The sequence below is a fragment of the Thunnus albacares genome, chromosome 24 (genome assembly GCF_914725855.1).
Source record: "Thunnus albacares chromosome 24, fThuAlb1.1, whole genome shotgun sequence".
Taxonomy (NCBI): Eukaryota; Metazoa; Chordata; class Actinopteri; order Scombriformes; family Scombridae; genus Thunnus; species Thunnus albacares.
Genome location: NC_058129.1, coordinates 19,148,539 through 19,174,171, shown reverse-complemented (window position 1 = coordinate 19,174,171; position 25,633 = coordinate 19,148,539). Strand labels below are relative to the sequence as shown.

The window sequence follows — 25,633 nt, the reverse complement described above, 5'->3', positions numbered from 1 at the left end:
AACATTATGATTAATAGATTCATCAATTCATGGTTTTGTCTATAAAAGTCAGGAAATTGTGTAAATTGTGTAAAATATTGAGTCAAAGGCGACGTCTTTAAATGTCTCATTTTGTCTGAACTAAAGTCCACAACAGTAAAATATTCTGTTTATTATCATGTAAGACAAAGAAAAGCATTAAATCTTCACACCTTAGAAGCTAAAAGCAGAAAATGTTTGCTTCAAAATGACTCAAATGATTATTAAGTGTTAATTTTCTGTTGATGGATAATCAATGAATGGACTAATTGTTTCAACTCTGGCTGTATGTGAACAGAATATTAGAGGACAAACAGCTGACAGTTTAACGCCTTACTAAATATCCACAATAGAAAGCTCATTTACAGGATCATCAATCTGTTTACAATCTGTTTGAAATGTTTCTTATTTCCTGTTTTTGTGTTTTGTGTACCAAGTAAAGTTGACCATTTGTATGTTCATGTTACTCAGGCAGAAATAAATGTATCTGCAGTATCACCTGTTATGTCCATTAAAAAAAAGGATCATAAATAATAATAGAAGCTTTATTCACACACAGTTTAGCGCAGGGTCAGTTTCTCATTTCTACAACCTTCACACAACTCAACTTTGAATAAAAGGTCACATTTTGATATAAATCATCAACATTAATAGTTATATTTGGAAAATGTGCTTTGGACAAAAAGCAAGTGTTTTCTTCTCCAGGAAGAAAACAGAGAAACACCTGTGTCGGTTAACTTTCTGCACACAAAGTGAATACAGACGTCCGTTTGTCTTCTTCTGCTGTGAGAATCAGCTGGTCAGAGGTCAGAACAGGTATGTGACGAGGAGCTGAGAGAGGAGAAAATAAGAAAGAAAGTAAAGACAGTAAAAAGCTCAGCTCAACATCCAAACACAGACTGCACACAGAGCTGCAAGCATGGAGGAGAAACCATCACATCTACAGATCCAGGTACAGTTCTCCACTTTACTTCAGCACAGAAAAACTCTAATTTTTCTCTTTTTCACTTCATTTGAAAGATGAAGAAAACATCTGGACTCCTGCTGTTAAACTTCATCCAAACTAACAGCTGTTTTCTATTTCCATCATGCTGAACATGCAGGTTTGGAAAAACTAAATCTTTCTCCAAATGTCACCAAATAAGACTTTTACAGTCCGTTAAGAAACTCTTATCAGAAATAAACATGTGTCTGATTTTACAGTCCTGAACATTTTCACATGTTGGAAAATCAAACTTTATTTGTGTAGCAGCTTTACAATCCACATTTATGTTGAAATCTTGACTGTATATTTCCTTCTTTGTTTCAGGGATTTTTGTATATTTGCTGCTTTTATGTTGTTCTTTTAATATCTGGATGTCTCTGCTTCTGATTGGACATTTATCTTCAACCAAAAAGACAAATCAAATCTTTTCTTATAATAATAATAATGATAATAATAATGATGATAATAATAATAATAATAATAATAATAAATAATAGAAAAATAGAAAGTAAAAAGTATCAAACAGCTCTTGGTTTGGTTTTGTCAGATTTGAGTTAGTTTGATTTCAGGAGCTTGAAGTAGAAGGTAAACCAGATTTTCAAACTGGTTTGAAATGAAAGACTGATGCTGCGCTGAAGAGAAATGATGACAAGTTTCAGGAGTTTCAAATCCTCTGATCACGTGTTGTTGTTGTGTTTGATTCTTCAGTTGGGCTGAAACATGATGACTCGTCGGCTGCTGAGCGTCTTCATCCTGCTGTCTGTCCTCACGCTGCTGTTGCCTGCAGCTGAGACACAAACAAACTCCAACTATTCAATCTGGATGACTTCAACTAAACACATTTTCATTCATATGTCAGTGCTTCCTTCTGACCTGTAGGGGGCACAGTTTCACTCTGCACGTCTATCAATCACTACAAATCCAAATAATGCTGCAGCTGCTAAACTTTAGAAAGATAAATCAAGACTAAATGGAAGGATGACACTTTTGTGCTTCAATATATAGAATTATAATATACTCAACATATTATTTATGTTGGTTGGACCAACAGCAGCATTTGAAAAATTGTCATTTAACTTGTTAAATAAGGCTGATGATTATTCTCTGAAATGGAAATAATGATAAGACTATTTAATGAAGAAATTTGTCTTTCAGGCTGATTGAGGCCTGAGATGATGACATCCTGACATTCTCAGCTCAAAGACAAACATTCCTCCTGCCGTCTATATTTTCTGAGGATTCGTGCTGAAGATGAAACCTTGACTCTTCTCGTTCTCCCGTGTTTTCTCTGAGCGTCGTGTTTCTGTGACCTACAGCAGAGAGTGTTTGAAAGCGAGACGAAGTCTCACACCTCCTTATTTCCAGATCACTGAGTTTCTAACCAGCAGCTTTCTGATGCAGCAGAGACACAGAGGGGAGAGAGGACTGAAAGCAAAATAAGAGCCTGAAGAAGAAATCACAAAGTTCAGCTCTCAGCAGATTCCCTGAGCTTCTTCCTTTGTGTGTTTCAGGTGGAGAGGAGGGCGGGGTCAACATAGGTGAAGGTGAGATTTTTAATATCTCAAAATACTACAAGCATGAGTCATGTTGAAAACCTGCAACAGAAGAAGTAAAGGAGCTTTTTAGTTTGATCACCGAGGATCAATATCAGTGATCATAAAAAACAGTCTGAAGATGTTTTAATATCAAGCAGAAATACACTTTGTTTCCTTCGCAGAAGAAGACAGAAGCACGACATCTTCGGCTGTGTGGAGGAGCTGAAGAAACACGCCAGATACCAATAGATCCAGGATCTAGTTAGAACCTCCTGGACTCACTTTCCCTCTGTAGACCGACTCGGGTATGTAACCCATGGACCTGATGAATAGAAACACCAACAGAGGGTTCAGTTTTTGATGGTGACCGATGAGACGACAGAACAAGAACAAGATAACGAGAGAGAACAAAACAACAAGAAAGTTTTCATATACACAGGACATGATGTCCAGTTCAAACAAAAAGGTGAACTTCAGCTACCCAACTTCTGTCACTACTGTCTGTCTGTGGTTGTCAGTGAGGTATTTGATCCCTCTGTGAGCAAAGATTGGAAACACACTGAAGAAAATATTTTACAAAGCTTAAACATTGACATGAAATGTCTGTATTTTATGAAAATATTTCCAAAGGAAATCATGTGAAGCTCAACTGGAGCGTCATTTAACATCTTAAAATCATGTACAAAGATCCTGGAATTAACACAGAACTCAAATATAACAGTAAACAACAAGGTCAATAATGGAATCATTAAACTGTATCACATATTTTATAATAACTGTTAAAACCTTTGATGAATTAATCATTGAACATAATATCCCAAAAAGTGAATACTTATATTACATCACTTAACTGCATTCTATTAAAAAGAATATCCCCATAAACAAAGAACACTGACACACACATTTGAAAACATACTTTTTTTAAATCAACTTGTTCAATGAAAATAGTTAAAATGTTTTACACAATATTAAATGAAAGCACCAACAATCAGTTTAAGACTTGTGCAATGAAATAGATCAGAGTTCTCCATGAACTAGAGGATGATATTTCCTGGGATGATAAATGAAAAAACACAATGCAGCTGTTCTATTGTACAAATACAAACTAAGGCAATTTAAAAAACTAAACAGATTCTATTATACGCTGTCACAGCTGTATAAAGTATACAGTAAGTGTATAAAATGTGGTGCAGCTGAAGGAACTCTGCAATAAAATGAAAGATCTGTGGTTTGGAACAACAAAATCAGCGATAATCCACACTGATATAGTTATTCCACTCACACTACAGTCATGTATACTGGGACATCTGCATAACTTCAGTGGCGTATCTTCAAAGAATAAGAAGATCTTTCTCTCATCATGTCTGGTCACAAAGAAAGTAATCATGAATAACTTGATTGCTTTAAATACACAAAGAATAGATCACTGAAGAAATAGAAATGATTAAGTAGGAGAAGGAAGCTTATGGAATACGCCGAAACATGGACGCCACGTCACTACAAAAAATAAATAAACCATTTTTATCTTATTTGATTTTTTTTGTCTTTTCTGACCTAAGCTAAAAACTTCTTCTGTCAGTGCATGTTGCCTGTGCCTGGGCACTGGTGAAGAGTTGGGTTAAATCTGTAAATTGGATTGGAGGGGGTTGGATATGGAAGGACCCACATGTTTATTGATTAATGATAAGAATTGTGTATCTTTTGTTTTTCTGTTTATATTGAGTCCAGGAGGCAGAGAAGATGTTGAATGAGGATTTATTTGAAGATAAATATCAACATCACAGCACATCTCAGCTCGCTGCAGTATGACATGATATCCTGTTTCCATGACGTTACACAACATCACACAGTTAAAAGCTTCTCAACATCTTTTTCTTATGGATCGATCAGCTGTTGAAAACAACTGAAATATATTTTCCTGTACCTGATCACTGTTCAACATGAACAACAAGTCAACTGTCAACTTCTTACAGAGAAAGAAGCAAATGAATGAGCTGAGGTGAGAGGACGTCCACAAAGACTGCAACTCTGCTGCAGGTAATGACTGATCAGTAATCAATGTCATGATTGACTTTTACTGTTTTCTTTGATTCTGACTTCAAATGTTCAGAAAGTTCAGCTCTTAGTTTTGTTAGTTGACCTGCAGAGAGAAGCTGGACTTTATTTCTTTTCTCTTTTTTGTCACTTTTTAGTTTCTAATTTTAACACTTTGAGGATTTTATGATGATATGAAGATTTTTTTAATCTTCATATCATCATTACATTGATCATAAAAAGAAGAAAGTCTGGTCCAGTGTGACGTGACAGCGATCGATTGTCTGACTGCGGGACAGAAAAGTGAAATTTTTTAGTTTCACAAAACAAAAACAAAAAAAAACCGTTGTCATGTTTTTACAAATCAGAGCGAGCTGGAAGTTGATACTTAATCTGTATTTTTCTAGATATCAAACACACATGTTGGTGTTTTTATATTTCATGAGGCCTCCTGTTTTCTGAGCTGCTCTGCGTTTACAAAGCTAATATTGTTAGAAATCATCTCCTTTCTTTTCTCTTGCTGCAAATAAAACAAGAAACGTTTTAATCATGTAGCTGAAATAATCAAATGAATTTATTCAAAACAAAAGTGAATCAAAGCTGTTGAGTGGAAACAGAAATGTCACATGATCTTTAAAATCTGGATCATCTGACGCGTCTATGATTCAAAAAACAGAAAAAGTTTTGAACAGAAAGCTTTTCCTGTTGGGTTTTAAATGTGAACTGTCAGCAGGAAGCGTCGCGGCGAGAACGAAGCCTGAGAGAGGACGAGATGATGAGACAAGCAGAGATGTGGAGAGGCTGCGGGGGAAGATTTCACAGCAGCGACACATGAACACGTCCTGCTGGGAAACAGCTGATCATCGTTCATTAATAAACACACTCAGACATTTTTAATAAACCAGCTGCTGTCAGCTGCTCCAACACAAAACTGTCAATAAATTAACTTAAAGACGCAGAATGTTCTGTAGTCCAGTCAGAGGAAAGTTTGTAGATTTATAACAAAATGTAGAAAGAAGCTTCAGTGCGTTTCTTTAGATCTTTAGTTTCTTAAAAAAAGCTCCTACAAATAAAATCTGTCATCACTATTTGTTGTGATTGTAACCAGTCCAGATACACAGTTTGACCATGAGACTCCTGAACGACACTCAGGAGTGTTTTCTAATCTTTCTAATCTCATATTTTTAGACTAGTTTTAGATTTACTTGATTATTCACATTTAATTAAACAGTTTTTAATTCTTCTCAGACTTCTTTAAGGCTTTCGATACTGTTGAGCATTATTTTCTTTATCATTTGCTGAGGAAATTCAGCTTTGGAGATTTCTTCTGTAATGTAATTAAAACTCTGTGAAGCCAATTGTTCAATTAAGCTTAAATATGGGTCATCAGCAGGGCTTTTTTTGCCCTCACGAAATCTGTTTCGCAGCATTTTTGATCATTTCCAGGACAATTTTTCAAATGAAGGGAAATACCTTAGTTCTATGTTTCATGTTCTATGTTCACGTGACTATAGAAACAAAAATGTAAACGAAACAGAGAAACAAACGTGAGGAAAAAACCAATGGTAACAGCAAGCTGCTGCCTCTTCAGCTACTACAGACCAGAGGTGGAAATAACATCAGTTCCTTTAGTTCAGCTCAAAATGTGTTGAATGAACATCATCACAACAGTTTCTTCCTCCAGCAGCACAGGTGTAGATTTCAGGGGACACACATCACCCCCAATAACAACATGCACTGGATTTATTACTCCCAAAATATGAATATGAATTATGAGCTAATACAACCACTGAATCATACACACACACACACACACACACACACACACACACACAGTGTTGTTTTCAATGTGCAGAAAGTTTTGAACATGAGCAGAAATTTTGCTGAAACACATATGAGCTATTAAAGTCCAGGGGTTTGTAAATTACTTAAAATGAATTCATTTATCATAGATAAAGTAAATAGGTGCCACATGCACATTTAAAGAGGTTACTTCCCCAAACAAAAGACACAGAAGAGGACAGAAGAGTAAATCATGCCTGTATGTGTGTTGACTCAGCAGGGATAATATGAAATGAGAGAAGTTGATCTGCAGGAGAATAAATATTTGAAAGAATGCCTGAGAGCCTTACTGCATTATATTCCATTATATTCTGAATTGTCACCTGCTGCCTGAACTTTGTTTTCCTTTACATAAATAAAGACATTTCCACCACTAATTGATATAGAAAAAGGACAAAGCGTTGCATAAAAATTCACCTGAATGCAGGAAATAAAGTGTTTGATGTTTAAAAGTTCCCAGGGGAAATTTTAATGTGACCCTCCCTCCCCTAAGTTGAAAGGAAACCTCCGCCCATGTCCAACAGTCAGTGAATCAATCACAGCTGAGGAGTTTAATGATGATCACCTGTTTTTACTCAGTGAGAAGACTCATGTGCAATCACAGTCACATCAGTACTTCAGTACAGGTAATTCTTTTCATCAGTTCAAATCTGATCATTTTGCTGCTCTCAAATTTTAAACCAGAATTGAAAAAAGCTGCTCAGAAACTCATGTTTAGCCTCGTATCAGGAAACAGTAGTTCCAGAAATGTAACATTTACCTAATGTTGTTGATTTATAATATGAATGTTAGTTAATGCTTGGTATTTTACATGCAGGTAATCCAAAAAGTTAAACTATATCTTAACTACTCACAAAACAATAGCTTGTCAAACTAAAATTACTTTCAAAAAGTATTTCAACCACATACATGATCACAATCTGAGTGTGTAATCTCATATTGTTACACAGAGGTACAACTGAAGCGATACTTGATAAAGCGCGGTTGTGTCTGATTTAGGGACTCGGCAGGCCAATCCTCACTCAAGGATGTTTTGAGAGGAGAGGCCCACAATTGTGTGGCAGCAATAAACCAGGTGTGCAGTCCAAGGCCTGACCTCAAAGGTACACCACTGCTTAACACTGAGTTGGAGTTGTTTGTGGGCAGCTCAGCATCCATAGATCACAACACTGGGGTAAAAAGAGCAGGTTATGCAGTAGTAACACAACATGATACACTGAAAGTGGAACCCATACACTGCCCACTCACTTTTCTGCACAAGCCGCAGGACTAAAAGCACTCACAGAAGCATGCAAATTGGCTAAGGAGAAAACCGCTACTATCTACACAGATAGCTGGTATGCTATGGGGTGGTACATGACGCACACAAACAACACAACAAATATAACAGACTCTATCTCAACAGGAGATGCATGAGCAGATGTAGTGATGCTGAGCACAAATACCCCTACACCTGAAACACCAACAGGTGATCTTAAAGATTTACAGGACAGAGCAACACCAGATTGAACACATCAGTGGTAAATGGTAACTCATGTCAACATAAATATCTCTTTCCCTTTTATGCAAAATTGACACATGGTGTGGACTACATGTCAAAGTGGGGAATGCCGACAGAAGTAAACAGATTACACAAAAGGCTTCTCAAATTACTCAGAAGAAATTTGTGAAAGATGTCTAATCTGTGCCAAAAACAATGCTGGCAGGGGACAACAAATGCCACAAAGTGCACATCCCAGACCAGATGAATTTTTTTATCACCTACAAATGGATTTTATTGAACTGAGTCAAGGCAAGGAGAAGAAATACTGTCTAGTCATAGTAACATGGATGCTAGTGCTGTAGCAAAGATGTTGATAAGAGAAATAATACCTAGGTTTGGGATTCCAAGAAAAATCAGCAGTAATAATGGCACATATTTTGTAAATAAAGCAATCATTTTGCTATCTGGAAATTGACCTAATCAAGTCTGTGCCTTCCACCCACAGAGTGGAGGGGCAGTAGAGAGAAAATGGCACTCTCAAAAACAAACTGACCAAATGTTGTGCTGATACAGGGCTGAGCTGGATAAAGGCTCTCCCCCTGGCGTTAACATAAATGAAGGCACACATATGACCCAGAAATAATCTCAGTCCTTTTGAAATCCTATTTGGCAGACCAATGTAGGCAGGTGTTTGAACAGCTAACTTGTGTCTTTGACAGCTCCCTGGCACAGAGGAATGTACTGATGAGATTTTGAGATCATGTGTAAACTTGTACTCTGCTCTTAGTGCTATCCACACACAGGTGAAAGCAGCCCTACCTCAAGAAAGACCTGGCAGCCTACACAACCTTGAGCCCAGGGACTGGGTGGTGATAAAGGACTTCAGGAAAGAGTGTTTGAACCAGGCCAGGTGGCCACAGTCACTGGCCACTGTCACCTGTGACCTGTGACATCATCCTGTGACAAGCTGCAAGGCTGAAAGAGACAAGCTGATCAGACAAGAACAAAAGAACAAAGAAAAAATGTTTTCTCAACCTAACCACTTGGTCACAATTTAGAGTAAGATTCAACTTAAGCTTTGTTCAGTACTCAAGTAATTACTAGTTTATAACCAGTTAACTTTACTGCAAGCCACGCAGATGATCAAGTCCCTTTTATTCTTCCGATGTCGATGATATCTCTGCTTCTCACTCTACAGCTGCACACATGGACAGGACAGAGGTGAACCCTGACTCCACTGACTAGCTTACGAAAATGGGGCTCCCAAACTCTGCCACATGGCTGGACCCGTGCGACATGGTTCATTGAAAAAAGATGGATGAAACACACATCTTATCACTTATTAGAGCAACTTGGTTGCAACTTGGGTTGACATCTGGGCAGACTTAGTTGTGAGAGAGTATGTTGTTTGATGCTAAACGTTGATGCTTTGATGTTAGATGCTGCATGTTATACTTGAGGGCTACATGCTTATGTTGTGTTGTTAAACGCTTTTTTAGAGCTCCACTTGTGAAGCTGTGTTGTTTCAGCTGATCTGACTGTTGATTCAGCTCTACTTTTGTAGTGATTTCACCCATTTAGACTTTGCATGCATTTCTCTCTCTTGCCCTTACTAACCTACACACACACAGAGTGGGCACCCTCAGTTCATGCTCAACTCAGATCGGTGTTTCCAATTCTCCAGTCTGATTCATCAGTTCCTTTGTGTGTCTCCTCACTCCTACCCACACATGACGTCACCCACCCCACGTGGTCGAGTCAGCCATATTATATTGTAGTTTCTCCTTTTGGTGTTCCCCTTTTTCCACATGACTTCACCATGTAGAGGAAAAAATGATATTAGAAGTGCACTGATGGAGAAATTACTATATCATTGTATTAATAATTTGATGATCATTAATGCAGTGTAGAAGTGTATTCAACTGATCAGTTTTGCCTTTAAAAGAACATGATGCACTTTTGACCTTATCTATGACCTTTTATATGCTATAACCACATTGTTCTGTTTTAAGTAAGATGGCTCACTGAAATGTCTCACACCTTGTTTTTGTAGACAAAATAAGTGTCTCATCTGTTAGGAAAGAAGAAATAGAAAAGCTGAAGTGCATGTTACATGGTGACCTCGATTCTAAAGAAGTGAACATTGCAAAAGGGAACTAAATGCAAGAACTAGAAGCTGTACAAGACAGGCATGACACCATAAATGGAATTATAATTTCATGAGTTCCTTGGGTTAAAGTAAGTTGAGTTTATGACATTGCGCAGCCACGCTTTGATGGTGATGGCAAGAATAGCATGCATGCTGGTATCTTCTATCTAATTTTATACATGATCCATGATGATGACGATGCAGAAAAATAGAAATGCATGGCAAAAATAGCATATTGCCAATATTTTAGAGAGCCCCAAAATTTCACAAATCATGTTTTCAGGGGAGCTCATGTCTTATTAAGAGGAGCCAAGCTCCCCCTAGCTCCCCTGTAGTTCACACCCAGGTTATGACTGAATTTGAGCATTAATCATTTGACCAGATTTCACCCTCTATTTTGTTAATATAATTATTAATTGGGATACCAGAATTTTGGATGAATCAATTATGACACTCAATCAGTGAATTAATTATCCTTTAATAATCAATTATTACTTATTTCGGATAACCAAATTTAATCTGAATAACACCATGTGTCATGTCTCGTCCTATCTAAAGGTCATGTTTTTGTATTTCCCAATATTCATTTCTGCATTTCCTGTTTCACTTTGGTGTCTAACTCCCCTCTTCTTTCAGATCTTCTTTCTGCTCTTGTGTGTTTCCCATTCCTGTCATCGTCATTATCCTCTAATGTCGTCCATCTGCGTCTAGTTACCCTTCTCCTTATGTATTTAGTCTGCATGCTCCCTGCTCCCTGTGCCAGTTCGTCTTAGCCCTCAGCTGCAAGCATTCCAGCCTAGTCCATACTAGTGATAGCCTCCTTGTGTTTTTCTGACTCTGGATCTGATTTTTGACCTAGCTTCTGTCTTGCCCTTTATGTTTTGGTTACCTCCGCTGACTGACTGCCTGTGTACCAAACCTGCCTACTCAGTAAAGATTTTTTGAAACCCTGAATTGTCTGTGAGTTGTGCATATGGGTTTATTCCTGGTGTGTTTGAAAACTTGTCACCATGATCCAAATAGCATTCAGTGCATCCCCAAAAACTTCAGAAGCTTTTGCCCAGGGAGATGAGACAACCACAACCATAGCTTTGGAAGATTTATAGTGGAAACCTTTTATAGTTATTACTTCTGTCCGGGTCAAATTGATCACTATAAGCAGATAATTATTATAACCGATTATTTTACTTTTTCTTTATTTCTCATGCAGATTACCATCTAATAGACATTTGTATATTTTTTACATGAATATAAAGTAATGCAACAGGCAGTTTCGCTGATTCTGTCCCAATCAATGTAAGTGGTTGCTCACTGTAACCATGATCATTATAAGTGGTTTCCACTGTATTGTGTTTTCTGTTCACTCTGTGTTTCCTGTCTGTCTGCCTGTGCTCAGCACCTGTCCTGCATTAAACCTCATTAGCCCTGCCCTGCTCCCTGTGACTTCCCAACCAATCAGCTCCTTTTTGTTCTCCGGTTCCACCTGCACCTCATCCCCTCATCAGTTTAGTTTGTATTTAAGTCCAGGTTTTCAATTCAGTTTTGTTGAATTCTTTGGTTTGTTTTCTGTTTTGCTCTGCCAGCTTTGTTTTGTCTGCATGAGCCTAAAGTAAAGACGTTAATCTTCAGCCTTGCTCTGCCTGCAGTCTCCTGCATTTGGGTCTACCTGCTCTGATCTACATAACAATATTAGCGAAAGACAGCATTTTGCAATATTACTTTGGAGAAAAGATCATGATAAAAAATATGTAACAGTGATTTAATATTTTGATTTAAACTATGCATTAAAGTGTTATCATTCTTACTGTTTTCAAATTTTTACTTAACATTGATTGTAGGCCTTAAAATGCCAGTATTAAGTTTAATCAGCAGGTATTGTTTTTCATGCTAATATCTGAGAACTAACATCACTATAACCAGAAGACCTGAGCTAAATTGATCAACATAATTGTGTTTCAAGTGTATGGAACTGAATTCAGATCTGCTTAAAATATTGTGGAATATTGTTGGGTCAGATGGAGCCCACAGTAAATAGGGTAGATATTCTAAAGGTTTAAGTTAGCACGGAATGCTAAAATGGGGAATTGTAATGGAAATTTATACTCTTATGTTAATGATTATGTGCACTGGCTTATATTATTCTGTCTTAGGGCTAGGTGCACAGTATAATACTCTGTCCTTTCTGCTTCTTGTGTGAAAATGTTCCACTGCTGGTTCCCAACAGGTGTGGATAAGTTAACAAAAGCAAGCTGTGGGATTCAGCCTTCAACTTTTAATTCTCAGCAGATAGAGGCAGAGAAAGAAACCCCTTAAGGTATGACAATAGATAGAGCTATGAATGGAAAGAAGGAATACTGTGTATTGATTAAAAGACAACTGTTAGTTTGATAAATGTGGGATGTTTTGTGACGCATGCATCTGTATGCATAAATATGATAACTGAACTTCATACAGTATCTCTCAGTCCAACAAGCTCAGAGGTCCATTTGCAAATGATTGACTGAATATTACAATAAAATCTGAAAGACAACTGCACTCTGTGGATTCATATTTAAATTTTTTGTAGCAATTAATGCAGCAGAAAAAGATAACATCTTTTTTATTCCACAAATTCTTCTTCCTTTTCAAAACCTGATGCCCACATTATCCACAATGCAACTTGTAAGTTATTTAACAACCACTGTTTACCTCAGTGAGAGCTTTAATACAATTAGCTGCAGGTTCAAATCTCAGAGTTTGTGATTTTACAAGACGGTGAAAAATTTGAAATGAGCTGGTGAGAAGTTAAACATCTGACCGACCCAGTGTGGTTCAATACAGTAAAGATTGTTACATTCAGTAAGTTACCTGGAACAAAATCAACCAATCAACAGCATGCACATCCAGTAGTTTTGGTTTAAAATGACAACTGAAGAGAAGCAGTTCCTAAAGAAAGACAATTCATTGAGTGTTAACCATGCTATGCAGTAGAAATGTAATAGCCATGATGCACTCGTCTGTATATGAAGTGATGTTAGCAAAATTCTTTCAACATTCAAAAACTTTCTGGCAATTTCTCTCTGAAGGATCAGGCATGGTACCTCAAATCAACTAAAAAACATGATCATATCTGCTAGCATCAATGTGAACAGCAGTGTTGATTTGTCTAATAATGTCAGTATGAATATCACTTACTTCCTGTTGTTTTCATCAGCAGGCTTCCCTTTAATAGACTCCACATGACTGTCTCAATTGTAGGAGGGCAGTACCGTCTTTGACCACACAGACAGACTGACACTTACCAGCTGTTACAATCAAGAGGGGCGCTGTTTCACTCATTTGAAGAAACAATGAAAACTGAGGAAGAGATGAATGCAGCATTGTAAGCATCTGCTCTTACTTTTACTGTCATGGAAGTCAAATTAAAGCCAAACATCATGTTATTCAAAATACAAAGAGGGACATGCAAACAGAGTAAAGGTATTTCAACAATATTTTCAACCATAGACTGTATAAAATAATGGACAGCCATGTCACCCATTGGTTGGTGGACTTGCATTTTGAAGCCTTGAGTTTGGCATTTTGACCCTGAAGTGATTAGAGGTGACCATATTTGGACAAGAGGGTGGAGCTGACCGTAATGCTAGCTGCTAGATTGGTTAGCACGATGCATTTACGGTCATCTGTGATAATGCTAATGCTAATTTTTGCTAGCAAAAAACAGGCTTGAAACCATTAAAACTGAACATCCGACTCCTTAGATGGTCTTTTAGTACAACCAAATGCTGAACATGACTTTTTCAGGTGACGAAAACGTTACAACTAACTTCATGAACTGAAAACACACTGAAAAAGTGACTGCTACAGCTATGCTTATACTCTGTGAATCTGGGATTATGCCATGTTTACATTATCTAACCAACGTTGTCACCGTGGTAGTAACTTGTCAATCACAAGGTAGCCATAACGTAAAGCACACTCTGCTTTAATATCAAATTTAAATTAAATGGGACCATAATTTACAAAATGAACATCATGCTGTATTGAAGAAGACTTGAAACTAGGGATTGAGATCATTAAGTCATTAAGAAAGGTAATAAATCAAGTGAGAAGTAGGGTAATTTTCTTATTGACTACCACCATACAAACAGACTTCTTTTTGGAGCCAGTGGAGTCACCCCCTGATGGCCATTAGAGAGAATGCAGGTTTAAGGCTCTTTCGCATTGGCTTCACTTTTCAGACCTGGAACTACCTGCTTGTTTCCAATACATGGAGGCTGTTAGCTCACTGTCACTCTTCATCCTCCCACCAGATGGAGCCAACATGAGAAGTCACAAGTCAACTTTCAAGTCTTGCACATACTGTCCGATCATTTCTGTCCGGATCAGTATCAATATTAGCAAGATCAGTACCAGAAATAACAACGATGAGTTAAAGATAGGAAATCTTTATTTACAGACAGACAGCAACAATTTGTGGTACAGTTCAGAAATTCAAAGCAATGCCCAATATTGTTATGATCACTTTGGCAATTTGATAATCCATCATTTATTTATATATCTTAAAAATGAATCTGTATATAAATCAGTATCAGGTTGATCAATCTATCATTATCAATCTAATATAATAATAAAATAGATGTTTTGGCATTTTGTTTTATAGATTCATAATTAACAGTGGAGATGCAGACAGGAAGCATGGAAACAGAGAGAGGAGTATGACATGCAACAAAGTTCCTCCAACAGAATCTAGCCAGGGACATTGTGGTTACATGGTATTCATCTGATGAGTCTTAGTGTCATTTCTTTATTCTGCTGATTCAAAGTATGTTGATATTACATACTGGTATGCACAGTATATCTACTGAGAACACAGAAAAGCTGAGTTACCAGACCAACCTGACCTAAACCCAAATCCAGCATAAAGAGGTTGAGTGAATGTGGTGTTGATGGTGTGAAGGTGGATCAGTGTGTCAGAGGAGACTCTGTAGAAGGACAGAGTGCCAGCAGGACAGTCCACATACACTGCTACTTTGTTAGAGACAGAGGAGGAAGAGGAGGAGGAGGAGGAGGAGGAGGAGGAGGAGGTGGAAGAGGAAGAGGTGGATGTACCTGTGTTGTTGTGCCAGACATAGTAACCATCATCACAGCAGTACAGACTCCAGGACTGATCATTCATTCCAAACCTGCAGTCAATACTGTTTCCTCTCCTGCTGATTCCTCTGTAACTCACTGATATATAAACCCATCCTCTCCACTCAACCTCCCAGTAACAGCGACCAGTCAGAACATCTCTACAAAGCAGCTGAGGCCAGTAATCAAATCTGTCTGGATGATCAGGATATGACTGCTCCTCCTCCTCCAAATGTGTCACCTTCCTGTTGTTGTCAGACAGTTTGAGCTCTCTGTTTGCTGTGTTTGGATCCAGTGTGAGATCACAGAAATCTTATGGAGAGAACAAGACACAATGCAGCTGCACTTATTGATCTATCATCTGTTTGATGATGACATCATCTTCATCCTCAGTAGGATGAGAATGAGTGATGTCAAATTTGCTTTGTTTTCATTAATGAAATGAAAAACACACTTACACTTCCTCAGACCTGGTTTCAACCAACGGACTCCAGCAGGCTGCAGCCTGAAAGGAGGAGGTTGGTCAGAGCTGCATGTTCTCTTTCAGCATGCAAACACGGATGTTACATCACTCTAGTCTACTCTTTTATTATTCTGTTCAAATGTGGCGTTGGGCTTTGATAGATTTTTATCCAATCTGAATGTAGTATCCCAATCCTTCAGAAACCCTGCCTGAGTCTAATCAGGTTTCAACATTTACAGGAAACTTCAGTTAGAAATAACAAAAACTCAAAGATTCAGTTGAGATCTGTGATCAGCTCTGACAGAGAAAATGTTTCCAGCTCTTCTTCCTCTATCAGACATTGTCTCTACATACCTGAGAGTGTCTAGTCTCCAGTGTGGATCGTCCAGTCCAGCAAACAGTAGCTTCTCTCCTTTGTCTCCTGGATGATTATAGCTCAGGTCAAGCTCTCTGAGATGGGAGGAGTTGGAGCTCAGAGCTGAGGCCAGAGAAGCACAGCCTTCCTCTGTGATCAGACATCCTGCCAGACTGAACACACACAAAACAATACACATGTCCGATAGTCTGAGAGTACTGCTGTGTGCAGTCAGATACAACAACAAACTGTCTCCAAACTAAATAACTAACTAGTTGAGAAAGTTGAGCATCCAGCCAGATGGGAAAAGTCAGAGGGTTGACTCAGCAGCATATTTTTACATCGTCATTGTAATCTAAATGTTAAAAACATTCAAATGTGTTCATAAGGAGTGAAGATTTTGCCAAAAGGAAGAATAAAGATGCACTTTTAGCAGAGTGCTGTGTGCACTTTTCAGGTTTGGTATGTTGAAAACATTTTAAACTACACAAAATCAAGGAGCCTCCTGCCATAAAATGTGACTACACAATGGTTTATCAAAGTATCCACCGCACAGACTCGTCTGCTCTACAGCCTAATACAGGTGATTGAGGAACCCCCTGTGAATACTTGACTGCACAGGTACAACAGTTTTTCAGACAAATTTAGAAGAACTGTAAAATCATCTGTGGTATCAAATAAGTCAACAACAAAAGCAAAAAAGAAAACAATAAAAATCTGCATGGAAATTAATTCTCTACTACTGAATTTTAGTAAAAAGTGATTGGACAAATCATATTGGCAGAGACAATCCTACACAGGTTCAATGTTTGTCCTCTAATATCATTCGGATTATACAGTAAATGGTCATCTGTTGAACAAGATTATGAATCCTGACCTGAGAATTTCCAGTGTACAGTTTGGACTCCCCAGTCCAGCAGACAACAGCTTCACTCCTGAATCCTGCAGGTTGTTGTTACTCAAATCAAGCTCTCTCACACTAGAGGACTGGGAGCTGAGAACTGAGGACAGAGCTGCACAGCCTCCCTCTGAGAGGTTACAGTCAGTCAGCCTGGAGAGGAAAACAAAACAGACAAATAAGACGTTATTCATTTTTCTGTCCTGTTGAAAATATAACAGCATATTTAAATAATAAATCTAACTGTCTTTGTACTTACAGAGCTTTGTTGGAAGCTTTGACCACTGGCAGCAGCCTCAGAAGAGCCTCTTCTGAAGCAGAGTATTTCTTCAGGTCAAACACATCCAGATCTTTTTCTGATGTCAGTAAGATGAACACCAGAGCTGACCACTGAGCAGGAGACAATTTATCTGTGGAGAGACTTCCTGATCTCAGGTACTGTTGGATCTCCACAACTAGAGAACAATCATTTAGTTCATTCAGACAGTGGAACAGATTTATGCTTCTCTCTGCAGACAGATTCTCACTGATCTTCTTCTTGATGTACTTGACTGTTTCCTGATTGATCTGTGAGCTACTTTCTTTCTGTGTAAGCAGGCCTCGTAGGAGAATCTGATTGGTCTGCAAGGACAGACCCAGGAGGAAACGGAGAAACAAGTCTAGGTGTCCATTTGGACTCTGTAAGGCCTCGTCCACAGCAATCTGGTACAGTTGTGTCATTGCAGATTCTTGTTTAGTTTCATACTTCTGGGAGGTTGATTGTTCTTTCAACAGCAAATTCACTCCAGAGTTGATGAATGTCAGATGGACATGAAGAGCAGCCAGAAACTCCTGAACGCTCAGATGGACGAAGCAGAACATCTTGTCCTGCCACAGCCCTCTTTCCTCTTTAAAGATCTGTGTGAACACTCCTGAGTACACTGAGGCTGCTCTGATATCGATGCCACACTCTGTCAGGTCTAATTCATAGAAGATCAGGTTGCCTTTCTGTAGCTGTTCAAAAGCCAGTTTCCCCAGAGACTCAATCATCGTCCTGCTCTCTGGACTCCAGTGTGGATCTGTCTGAGCTCCTCCATCATACTTGACATTCTTCAGTTTGGCCTGAACCACCAAGAAGTGGATGTACATCTCAGTCAGGGTCTTGGGCAGCTCTGCTCGCTCTCCGCTTTTCAACACATCCTCCAGAACTGTAGCAGTAATCCAGCAGAAGACTGGCATGTGGCACATGATGTGGAGGCTTCGTGATTTCTTAATGTGAGAGATGATTGTCCTGGCCTGCTTCTCATCTCTGAATCTCTTCCTGAAGTACTCCTCCTTCTGTGGGTCAATGAACCCTCTGACCTCTGTGACCATGCTGACACACTCAGGAGGGATCTGATTGGCTGCTGCAGGTCGTGAGGTTATCCAGAGGTGAGCAGAGGGAAGCAGTTTCCCCCTGATGAGGTTTGTCAGCAGCACATCAACTGAGGTTGATTCTGTAACATCAGTCAGGATCTCATTGTTGCGGAAGTCCAGAGGAAGTCGACACTCATCCAGACCATCAAAGATGAACACAACCTGGAACTCTTCAAACTTGCAGATCCCTGCTTCTTTGGTTTCAGTAAAGAAGTGATGAACAAGTTCCACCAAGCTGTACTTTTTTTCTTTTAGCATATTCAGCTCTCTGAAAGTGAATGGAAATGTGAAGTGTATGTCCTGGTTGGCTTTGTCTTCAGCCCAGTCCAGAGTGAACTTCTGTGTTAAGACTGTTTTCCCAATGCCAGCCACTCCCTTTGTCATCACTGTTCTGATTGGTTTATCTCTCCCAGGTGAGACTTTAAAGATCTCTTCATGTCTGATTGTTATTTCTGGTCTGTCTGGTTTCCTGGATGCTGTTTCAATCTGTCTGATCTCATGTTCATCATTGACCTCTGCAGTCCCTCCCTCTGTGATGTAGAGCTCTGTGAAGATCTGATTCAGAAGGGTTGGGTTTCCTTCTTTAGCAATCCCCTCAAACACACTCTGGAATTTCTCCTTCAGCTTGGATTTGAGTTCACGTTGACCAACTGGAGCAGGAGTTTCTGAGTGACCACACAAGAAATAGGATCAATGATTATTGATAATTAATAAAGAAAATGACAATTTAAAGAATTCTTATATGAATTTGTTTTCCTCCATCGTTTGAGACATCAGTAAATATCTCATTTATCCAGTTAAATTTTTATAGAAACCTTCTTACTGTTCTGCAGACGGTCAGCCAGCTCCTCCTGCTTCATTCTCCTCAGGAAGTGCAGCGTGATCTTCAGAAATGCGTCTCTGCTGCTCCTCCTCTGCTCTTCCTCCTCATCATCCAACACCTCCTCATCCTGATTCTGACTCTCTAAGCATTCTGGGTAATCTGAACTCAGACCCTTCTGCATCTTCTTCAGCTCGTTCTTCACAAAAGTGATGATGTTCTCCTCCAGCAGCTGGAACAGAATACTATATGAATGACAATCAAACTAAAATCATGTAGCAAACATCAGATCCATGTTGGAGAGACAATCTACTGGTCTACAAAGTGCAGCATGGAGATGATTGTGAACAGAATAGATGTAAAAGTAATTGTTGTACATGTACAGACCTTAAGTATGGAGTCCAGGTGTGTTTGATGCTGCTGGGCAGACTGACCACTGGGATCCTCTGAGCTCTCCTGGTCCGCTCTGTGAAGGAATCACGAAGAATGAGCTCACATTACGTCTATCTACACAGAGACAAATACAAGCTAAATGTCCATTAAGTGATATTTGAATGTGAACAGAGAATCAGATGACTTCCTGTAGTGGTAAAGCTTTGCTAGTCCTGCTTATCCCACTGAGAATCAACAGCTCAATCTGTTTGTAGCTTTCAGCTCAGAGTTAGTTTGGTTTAGTCCCAACAGCTCTCACCAACCCTCCATGAAGTTCTCCCTCCCTCACTGCACACTGCTGAAGTGCCCTGGAGCAAGGCAGTTAGAGCCAGTGTGTGGTTGTATCAGGGACACAAACTATAAGCAAATCTTCTTTGATTCATTAATTGGTGGCACATAATAAAAGCTTCAAACTGCAGCTACGGTGCTGATGCTGGGGACAAGCAGTCCTCTACACCCCCTTACAACAACATGAGAACAAAAGTCATCTAAAATTAAATTCAGTCCACTGCTCGAAGTGAAACATCTAAAGACTCCCTGACGCCTGGGACACACAGGCTGCATGAGCAGTGCAGCCTGTGTGTCGCGGAACCTCTTGCTTTTCATTTTGGTGACCATGTTAACAGGTTAGAGTAGCAACACAGCCTGCGTGAGACATGCGTCTCTGGCTGCTGCAGCGTGTCATCTAGAGATTCAGGGTCTTGCCTATTTTTTTGGCATGACGCACGTGGTTCTCAGCAAAAATAGACAGAGAAAATGACCATTTGACAGTTATATTAACATCATGCCAACAAAATTACACATTTCACTATGGTTTCAATGTCTATATCTGTAGAATATGTCAAAGACATGAGGTGTCACTACTGCAGGTCAGCCTGCACGGTGCAAACCAGGGCTCCTGCCTGTTGTTCCACCTGCTTCCAGGTGGAGATTTAGTGGTGTTACTTTCCTTAATTGTCTTTATATATTTCTCCTTATAGTGTGTTTGGCTCGTTTGGGGAACTTGTGTTGTGTGAAGGGATTTTCTTCACTTGGAGTGGTGACGGCAGGGTTTAACTGGCGGAATTATTAATATAATCAATAAAAAAAACATGTCCTTTGTGAGGACTGTATGTGGCTGACACAGAAGTATCCCCAACCAAACCCCACCATGCCCATCAGAAAGAAAGATGCTTTCACTTCACATATTATTTATCTATTTTGAACAATTGAGCACATGCTTCTTAACATTTTTCTGACTTAACTAAATATAAATTAAATTTATAATGAAATGATATGAAATGTGCTATTATTGATGGCCATTATCAAGGCCAAACTTTATGTAGAAAGATAGAGCTGGCAGCAGAAGTGCCACAGCAGCAACATTGTCTGTGTGGACGCTGCAAGCGAGCGAGAGATGCAGCAGTTCATCGATGCACTGCCAAGGTTTACGCGGGCTCTGTGTCCCAGGCATTAGGTAACTGTGCCAAAATGTTTCTTTGGAGAACTTCATATACAAAGATTGCATCAGTTCTGAGTTCTGAGTTCTGTCTCTTACTCATATCAGAAATATCAGCAAATGACATATATCTCAAATAATTCAACTGACAACTATTAATCCTGATTTAGATTTTAGCTCATATTGTCCTGCTTTTAATACTGAGAACAACTTACTTTTGATCAGATGAATGTTTTTGTTTAAAATAAATAGCATCATCCTTTGACCGGTCGCTTTTGAAGGACACACAGCTGGGTTCAGTTTCAGGTCCAGGTTCAGGTTCAGCAAAATCTGGTCTTGGCAGATCGGGGCTTCTATACAACACACACAGAGCTTTGAGTGTGAATAATGATGGTGGAGAACAGTGATGGACAGTTAGAGATCCTCACCTCACCTCTGAGCTTTGGTCTGGCTGTCATGTTCCCCACACAGAGAGCTTTTAGAGGGAGGGACTCCCTCCTCTCTGTCCTCACACTGATCCATGCTGCTGAAGTCAAATCCACATCAGTCACACACACTTTCTACCTTATACTATTTTATCTATTACAATTACTATTTTGAATATTTATTTTTTTCTTAGTGCAGTGTCATTGAGCTAAAACCTTCAATCTCAAATAATTCAACTGACAACTATTAATCCTGATTTAGATTTTAGCTCATATTGTCCTGCTTTTAATACTGAGAACAACTTACTTTTGATTAGATGAATGTTTTTGTTTAAAATAAATAGCATCATCCTTTGACCGGTCGCTTTTGAAGGATACACAGCTGGGTTCAGTTTCAGGTCCAGGTTCAGGTTCAGCAAAATCTGGTCTTGGCAGATCGGGGCTTCTATACAACATACACATAGCTTTGAGTGTGAATAATGATGGTGGAGAACAGTGATGGACAGTTAGAGATCCTCATCTCACCTCTGAGCTTTGGTCTGGCTGTCATGTTCCCCACACCGAGAGCGTTTAGAGGGAGGGACTCCCTCCTCTCTGTTCTCACACTGATCCATGCTGCTGAAGTCACATCCACATCAGTCACACACACTTTCTACCTTCACCTGGAGAGGAAACACAAATTATCCTTTACATCATTTCTCCTGTCAAATCCTAAATATCAGCTGCTCCTCCTGTGATTGGCTGTTATTTTCTGTTATATATCAGTGTGAATGCAGCCAGACAGCAGTGTGAGTCAGAGAAAGCTTCCATCAGCTGCTGTACTTCTACTATCAGTCCACTAGATGGTGTCATGAAGCTGCAGTGAATTGAAGAGCAGCACACATGATGCATGGAGGAGGATTTACATTCACTGACTCACACTGACTGAATTTGAGAAAGCTTCAGTTTCATTAATATTCACTAAATTCAACACCATCAAACAAGATGTCAATAGTTTCAGTTATCTATTAGTTCTCTTTGATGTTGTTGTCACATTAGTAGTGCACATGACGCACGAACACAAATTTATTAAATGATTAGAATCAGGGCACATTTACTTTGATATGACTTCTTTTACAGTAAATACAAACTTGTTAAACAACAGCAGATGTTAGATCTTAACTGCTGTGAGACATTCAATGATGCAAATAAAATGTCATTTGATGTAGAGTGAAACTATTTTATAGTGTTTTTAATTTAGTAGTTTAATTTTGATCAAATTGTCCATAAAGCCGACAGTGTTTTAATGTGGTGATGGCACACGTGAACTTCTGAGAGAAACTCACATTTGATTTAAAGCTTTCACAGGAAACAGTAGCAGGCCTATACTGTAGTGTCTGACTTTACGCTGCTGGAAACAACCTTAAAAAGTAGATTTAGTTTGATTTGTGAGAGCTGAAGAAAGGAAATAATCATCAGCTGTTCATTAATATTGTTTGATTGAGTAAATCAATCATTTAACAACATGTAGATTTATCTTCCAACATGAGAGTTCTCCAAACTTTCTGATGAAATAAAAACATCATACAGCAAGAAACAAACCCTGAAGTTACTAAAGAGAAAGTTCAACTATGAAACAAAGCAAACTTACAGTTAACAGTCCAAACTGCTGAAGACAAAGACTCTCCACTCCACGTCTGTCAGAAAAGTGTTTGCCATTGCATTTTCATCAAATTCATTTAACTAATGCAGCTTCTTGTCTTTCATCTGTGTGTGTGTGGCATGCAGTCTGACCGGTTGGACTAAGTCTCTGTCAGAGTAAAGTTGAGATGCTGAAGTGTGATTAATACATGAAATCTCCTCATGTGAACACAAACACTCAGCTACTGTTTGAATGGTTGAGAGCTGGAGTTCATAAATCACTGCTCACAGAGTCACACTGACAAACATTAACATGAACTAATCAGTCCGTTCCATTAATCAATTTTAAAACATATGGCGATCATTATCATCAAGAGTCATTATTGATTAATGATCAGTACAGTTATAATCTGTCTAATATCTGTATTAAATGTGGAGTATTACTCTGAAGCTTTGGCTTTCTGGTGGTGAGAACATAAACTGCATGCTGTCAGTTTAATGAACACAGATTACATTATATATTATTCAACCGCTACAAATACTGATGTCAATATGGACATTGATCTTTTTAAACTTACTGATATGGACTCATAGATAAATAATCAGAGTATTTACTGCCCTGCTATAGCCATACTGAGTCACTACAATACTGTATTTCACTGATACAGCAGCAGGAGTCACACTTATTAGGGTCAATATGTAAAATGTGTATGCATGGAGGATTTACATTCACTACCACACACTGACTGAATTTGAAAGGAAGCTTCATTAATATTCAGTAAATTCAACACCAATAAACCATATTAAAAAATTTAAAAATATTTAAAAAGTGTCAGTTATACATCAGCTACTAAAGAGAAAGTTCAACTATGAAACAAGACAAAGGTAAAGACAAAACCAGAATAATAACTTACTATATGTAACTATAATAACTTGACCACTTGGACCATCTTTTTTCAAATCGCTTCAAATTCCCCCTGATTTTATAAGTTAAGTATTCCACCTGATATATTTGTTGGACAATGTCTCTCCATTTGTCTGTCAAATGTTTTTGTGGAGCCAGTCTCTTGTTATCTGTTTCAGTGCTGTTATACGCAATATCCTTAACAAGTATTTATCATTTTTATTTCGTATTTATCTACTTTTTTGCCTAACAACACAAAGTCTGTATTTAAATGAATAACACCATTTAAGATAGAAAAAGATAAACAAAAGATATGACTAAAATTGGCATAAGGTTCACCACAATCCCTCCAGCAGTTTGGTAAGTACAATTGTATTTAGGTTGTTGTGCTGGTGTTAAGAAATAACGTGATTGTATTTTCCATGCATACTCTCTCCAGTAGGGAGATGCTGTGGTTGTATGTATATTCCAATTCATTTCCTTCCAAGTGTCCTTGGATATGTGTGTGTTAAGTTCTTCTTCCCATTTTAGTTTTGCTCTTATGTCTTGTTGCTTGTGGCTATTTTCTAAGATAGCATAAACTGCTGAGATTTGATGTGGCACTCTGACATTACTATAGTTCTTTATCAAAAATTGCACAAGTGGATGAAGATCACTGCTGGTCTTCCTTCCTATTTTACTATTCTGGATATATCTTCTCATTTGTAAATATCAGAAGAAGTGGGAGTGTGGTAAATGGTTATGTTGCCTTAAGGATTCAAATGACATTATTCCATTTTCATTTAAGCACTGTCCAAATATGTTCAATTCCTTTTGTGCCCATGTATTAAAAGCTGTATCTTGTGTGTTAGGGGTAAATTCAGGGTCTTCCTTTATCTCTCTCAGTACAATTAGGTCATCCCTCAAACCCCAGTTTTTCTTCATTCTACCCCAAGTCTCCAGAGTATTTCTAATTAATGTATTGTCAGTTACTTGTGCCCTTCGCTGACTCTTTTTACAGAAAGGTATTATTTTTATTGAAACACGACACATGTACTTCTCTATTGACCTCCACCTTGCTTCAGAGTTATCATTTAACCAGGTACATATTGGTTGCATTTGGGCTGCATAAAAGCAGTGCTTTAGATTGGGGAGAGCAAGTCCCCCTTCTCTTTAGCCATTTTAAGTGTCTTCAGTTTAACTCTTGGTTTTTTATTGTCCCATGCAAATTTGCTTATCATTTTGTCCCAGCTTTTGAAAGCATTTGCACTTATATACAGGACTATTGTCTGAAATAAAAACAAAAAATGAGGGAGTATATTCATTCTTATTGCATCTATTCTTCCACCTAGTGATAGGGAAACAGTTCTCCACTGATTCAGATCTTACCTGATTTGTGCTTCTAAGCAGTTATAGTTCAGTTGGTATAATAACTTGATATTCTTTGGTATCACAGTTCCCTGATATTTGACTCTATCCTTTTCCCATCTCCATAGATATTCCTTTTTCAGTTCTCTGCAGACAGGGGCACCTAAAACCATTGCTTTGCACTTCCGCATGTTAAGCTCGTACCCTGATACTGAACCATTGTTGTTAATGATTTTCATAAGAGCTAGTAATGATTTTTCTAAGTTTGTGATATATAGAACCACATCATCTGCATACAAAGCCAGTTTGTGGTACTCCTCTGCTATTTTCACACCTTCAATTTCATTGATCGCTATGATGTATGCTGCCAGAGGTTCG

General features: G+C 38.5%; 1 protein-coding gene and 2 long non-coding RNA genes across 3 annotated transcripts; 1 reads left to right on the top strand and 2 right to left on the bottom strand.

Moving 5' to 3' along the window:
• Positions 1 to 1,703: 1,703 nt before the first annotated feature.
• On the bottom strand, positions 1,704 to 25,582 carry LOC122976156. Its single transcript, XR_006400842.1, has 3 exons — positions 25,571 to 25,582; positions 25,277 to 25,286; positions 1,704 to 1,790 (listed from the first exon to the last, which is right to left on the bottom strand). It is a non-coding gene; the product is annotated as an uncharacterized LOC122976156 (long non-coding RNA).
• On the top strand, positions 6,939 to 11,000 carry LOC122976130. The gene is made up of 4 exons (XR_006400807.1): positions 6,939 to 7,040; positions 7,414 to 7,517; positions 8,685 to 8,956; positions 9,096 to 11,000. It is a non-coding gene; the product is annotated as an uncharacterized LOC122976130 (long non-coding RNA).
• LOC122976058 (NLR family CARD domain-containing protein 3-like) lies at positions 14,872 to 21,517 on the bottom strand. The gene is made up of 9 exons (XM_044344324.1): positions 21,393 to 21,517; positions 21,175 to 21,312; positions 19,477 to 19,555; positions 19,093 to 19,321; positions 17,134 to 18,934; positions 16,854 to 17,027; positions 15,976 to 16,149; positions 15,617 to 15,663; positions 14,872 to 15,470 (listed from the first exon to the last, which is right to left on the bottom strand). Exons 1-9 carry the CDS (start codon positions 21,479 to 21,481, stop codon positions 14,887 to 14,889), a joined length of 3,315 nt encoding a protein of 1,104 aa, XP_044200259.1. The 5' UTR covers positions 21,482 to 21,517; the 3' UTR covers positions 14,872 to 14,886.
• Positions 25,583 to 25,633: the final 51 nt, after the last annotated feature.

What these genes read in the sequence shown, in the direction of transcription:
- LOC122976058 (XM_044344324.1), bottom strand. Translation starts at nt 21,481, where the DNA reads ATGGATCAGTGTGAGGACAGAGAGGAGGGAGTCCCTCCCTCTAAAAGC. An exon ending in TGGAGACTAGACACTCTCAG is followed by an intron (nt 15,664 to 15,975) that starts GTATGTAGAGAC and finishes TCCTCCTTTCAG; the next exon opens with GCTGCAGCCTGCTGGAGTCC. An exon ending in GAAACCAGGTCTGAGGAAGT is followed by an intron (nt 15,471 to 15,616) that starts GTAAGTGTGTTT and finishes TCTCTCCATAAG; the next exon opens with ATTTCTGTGATCTCACACTG.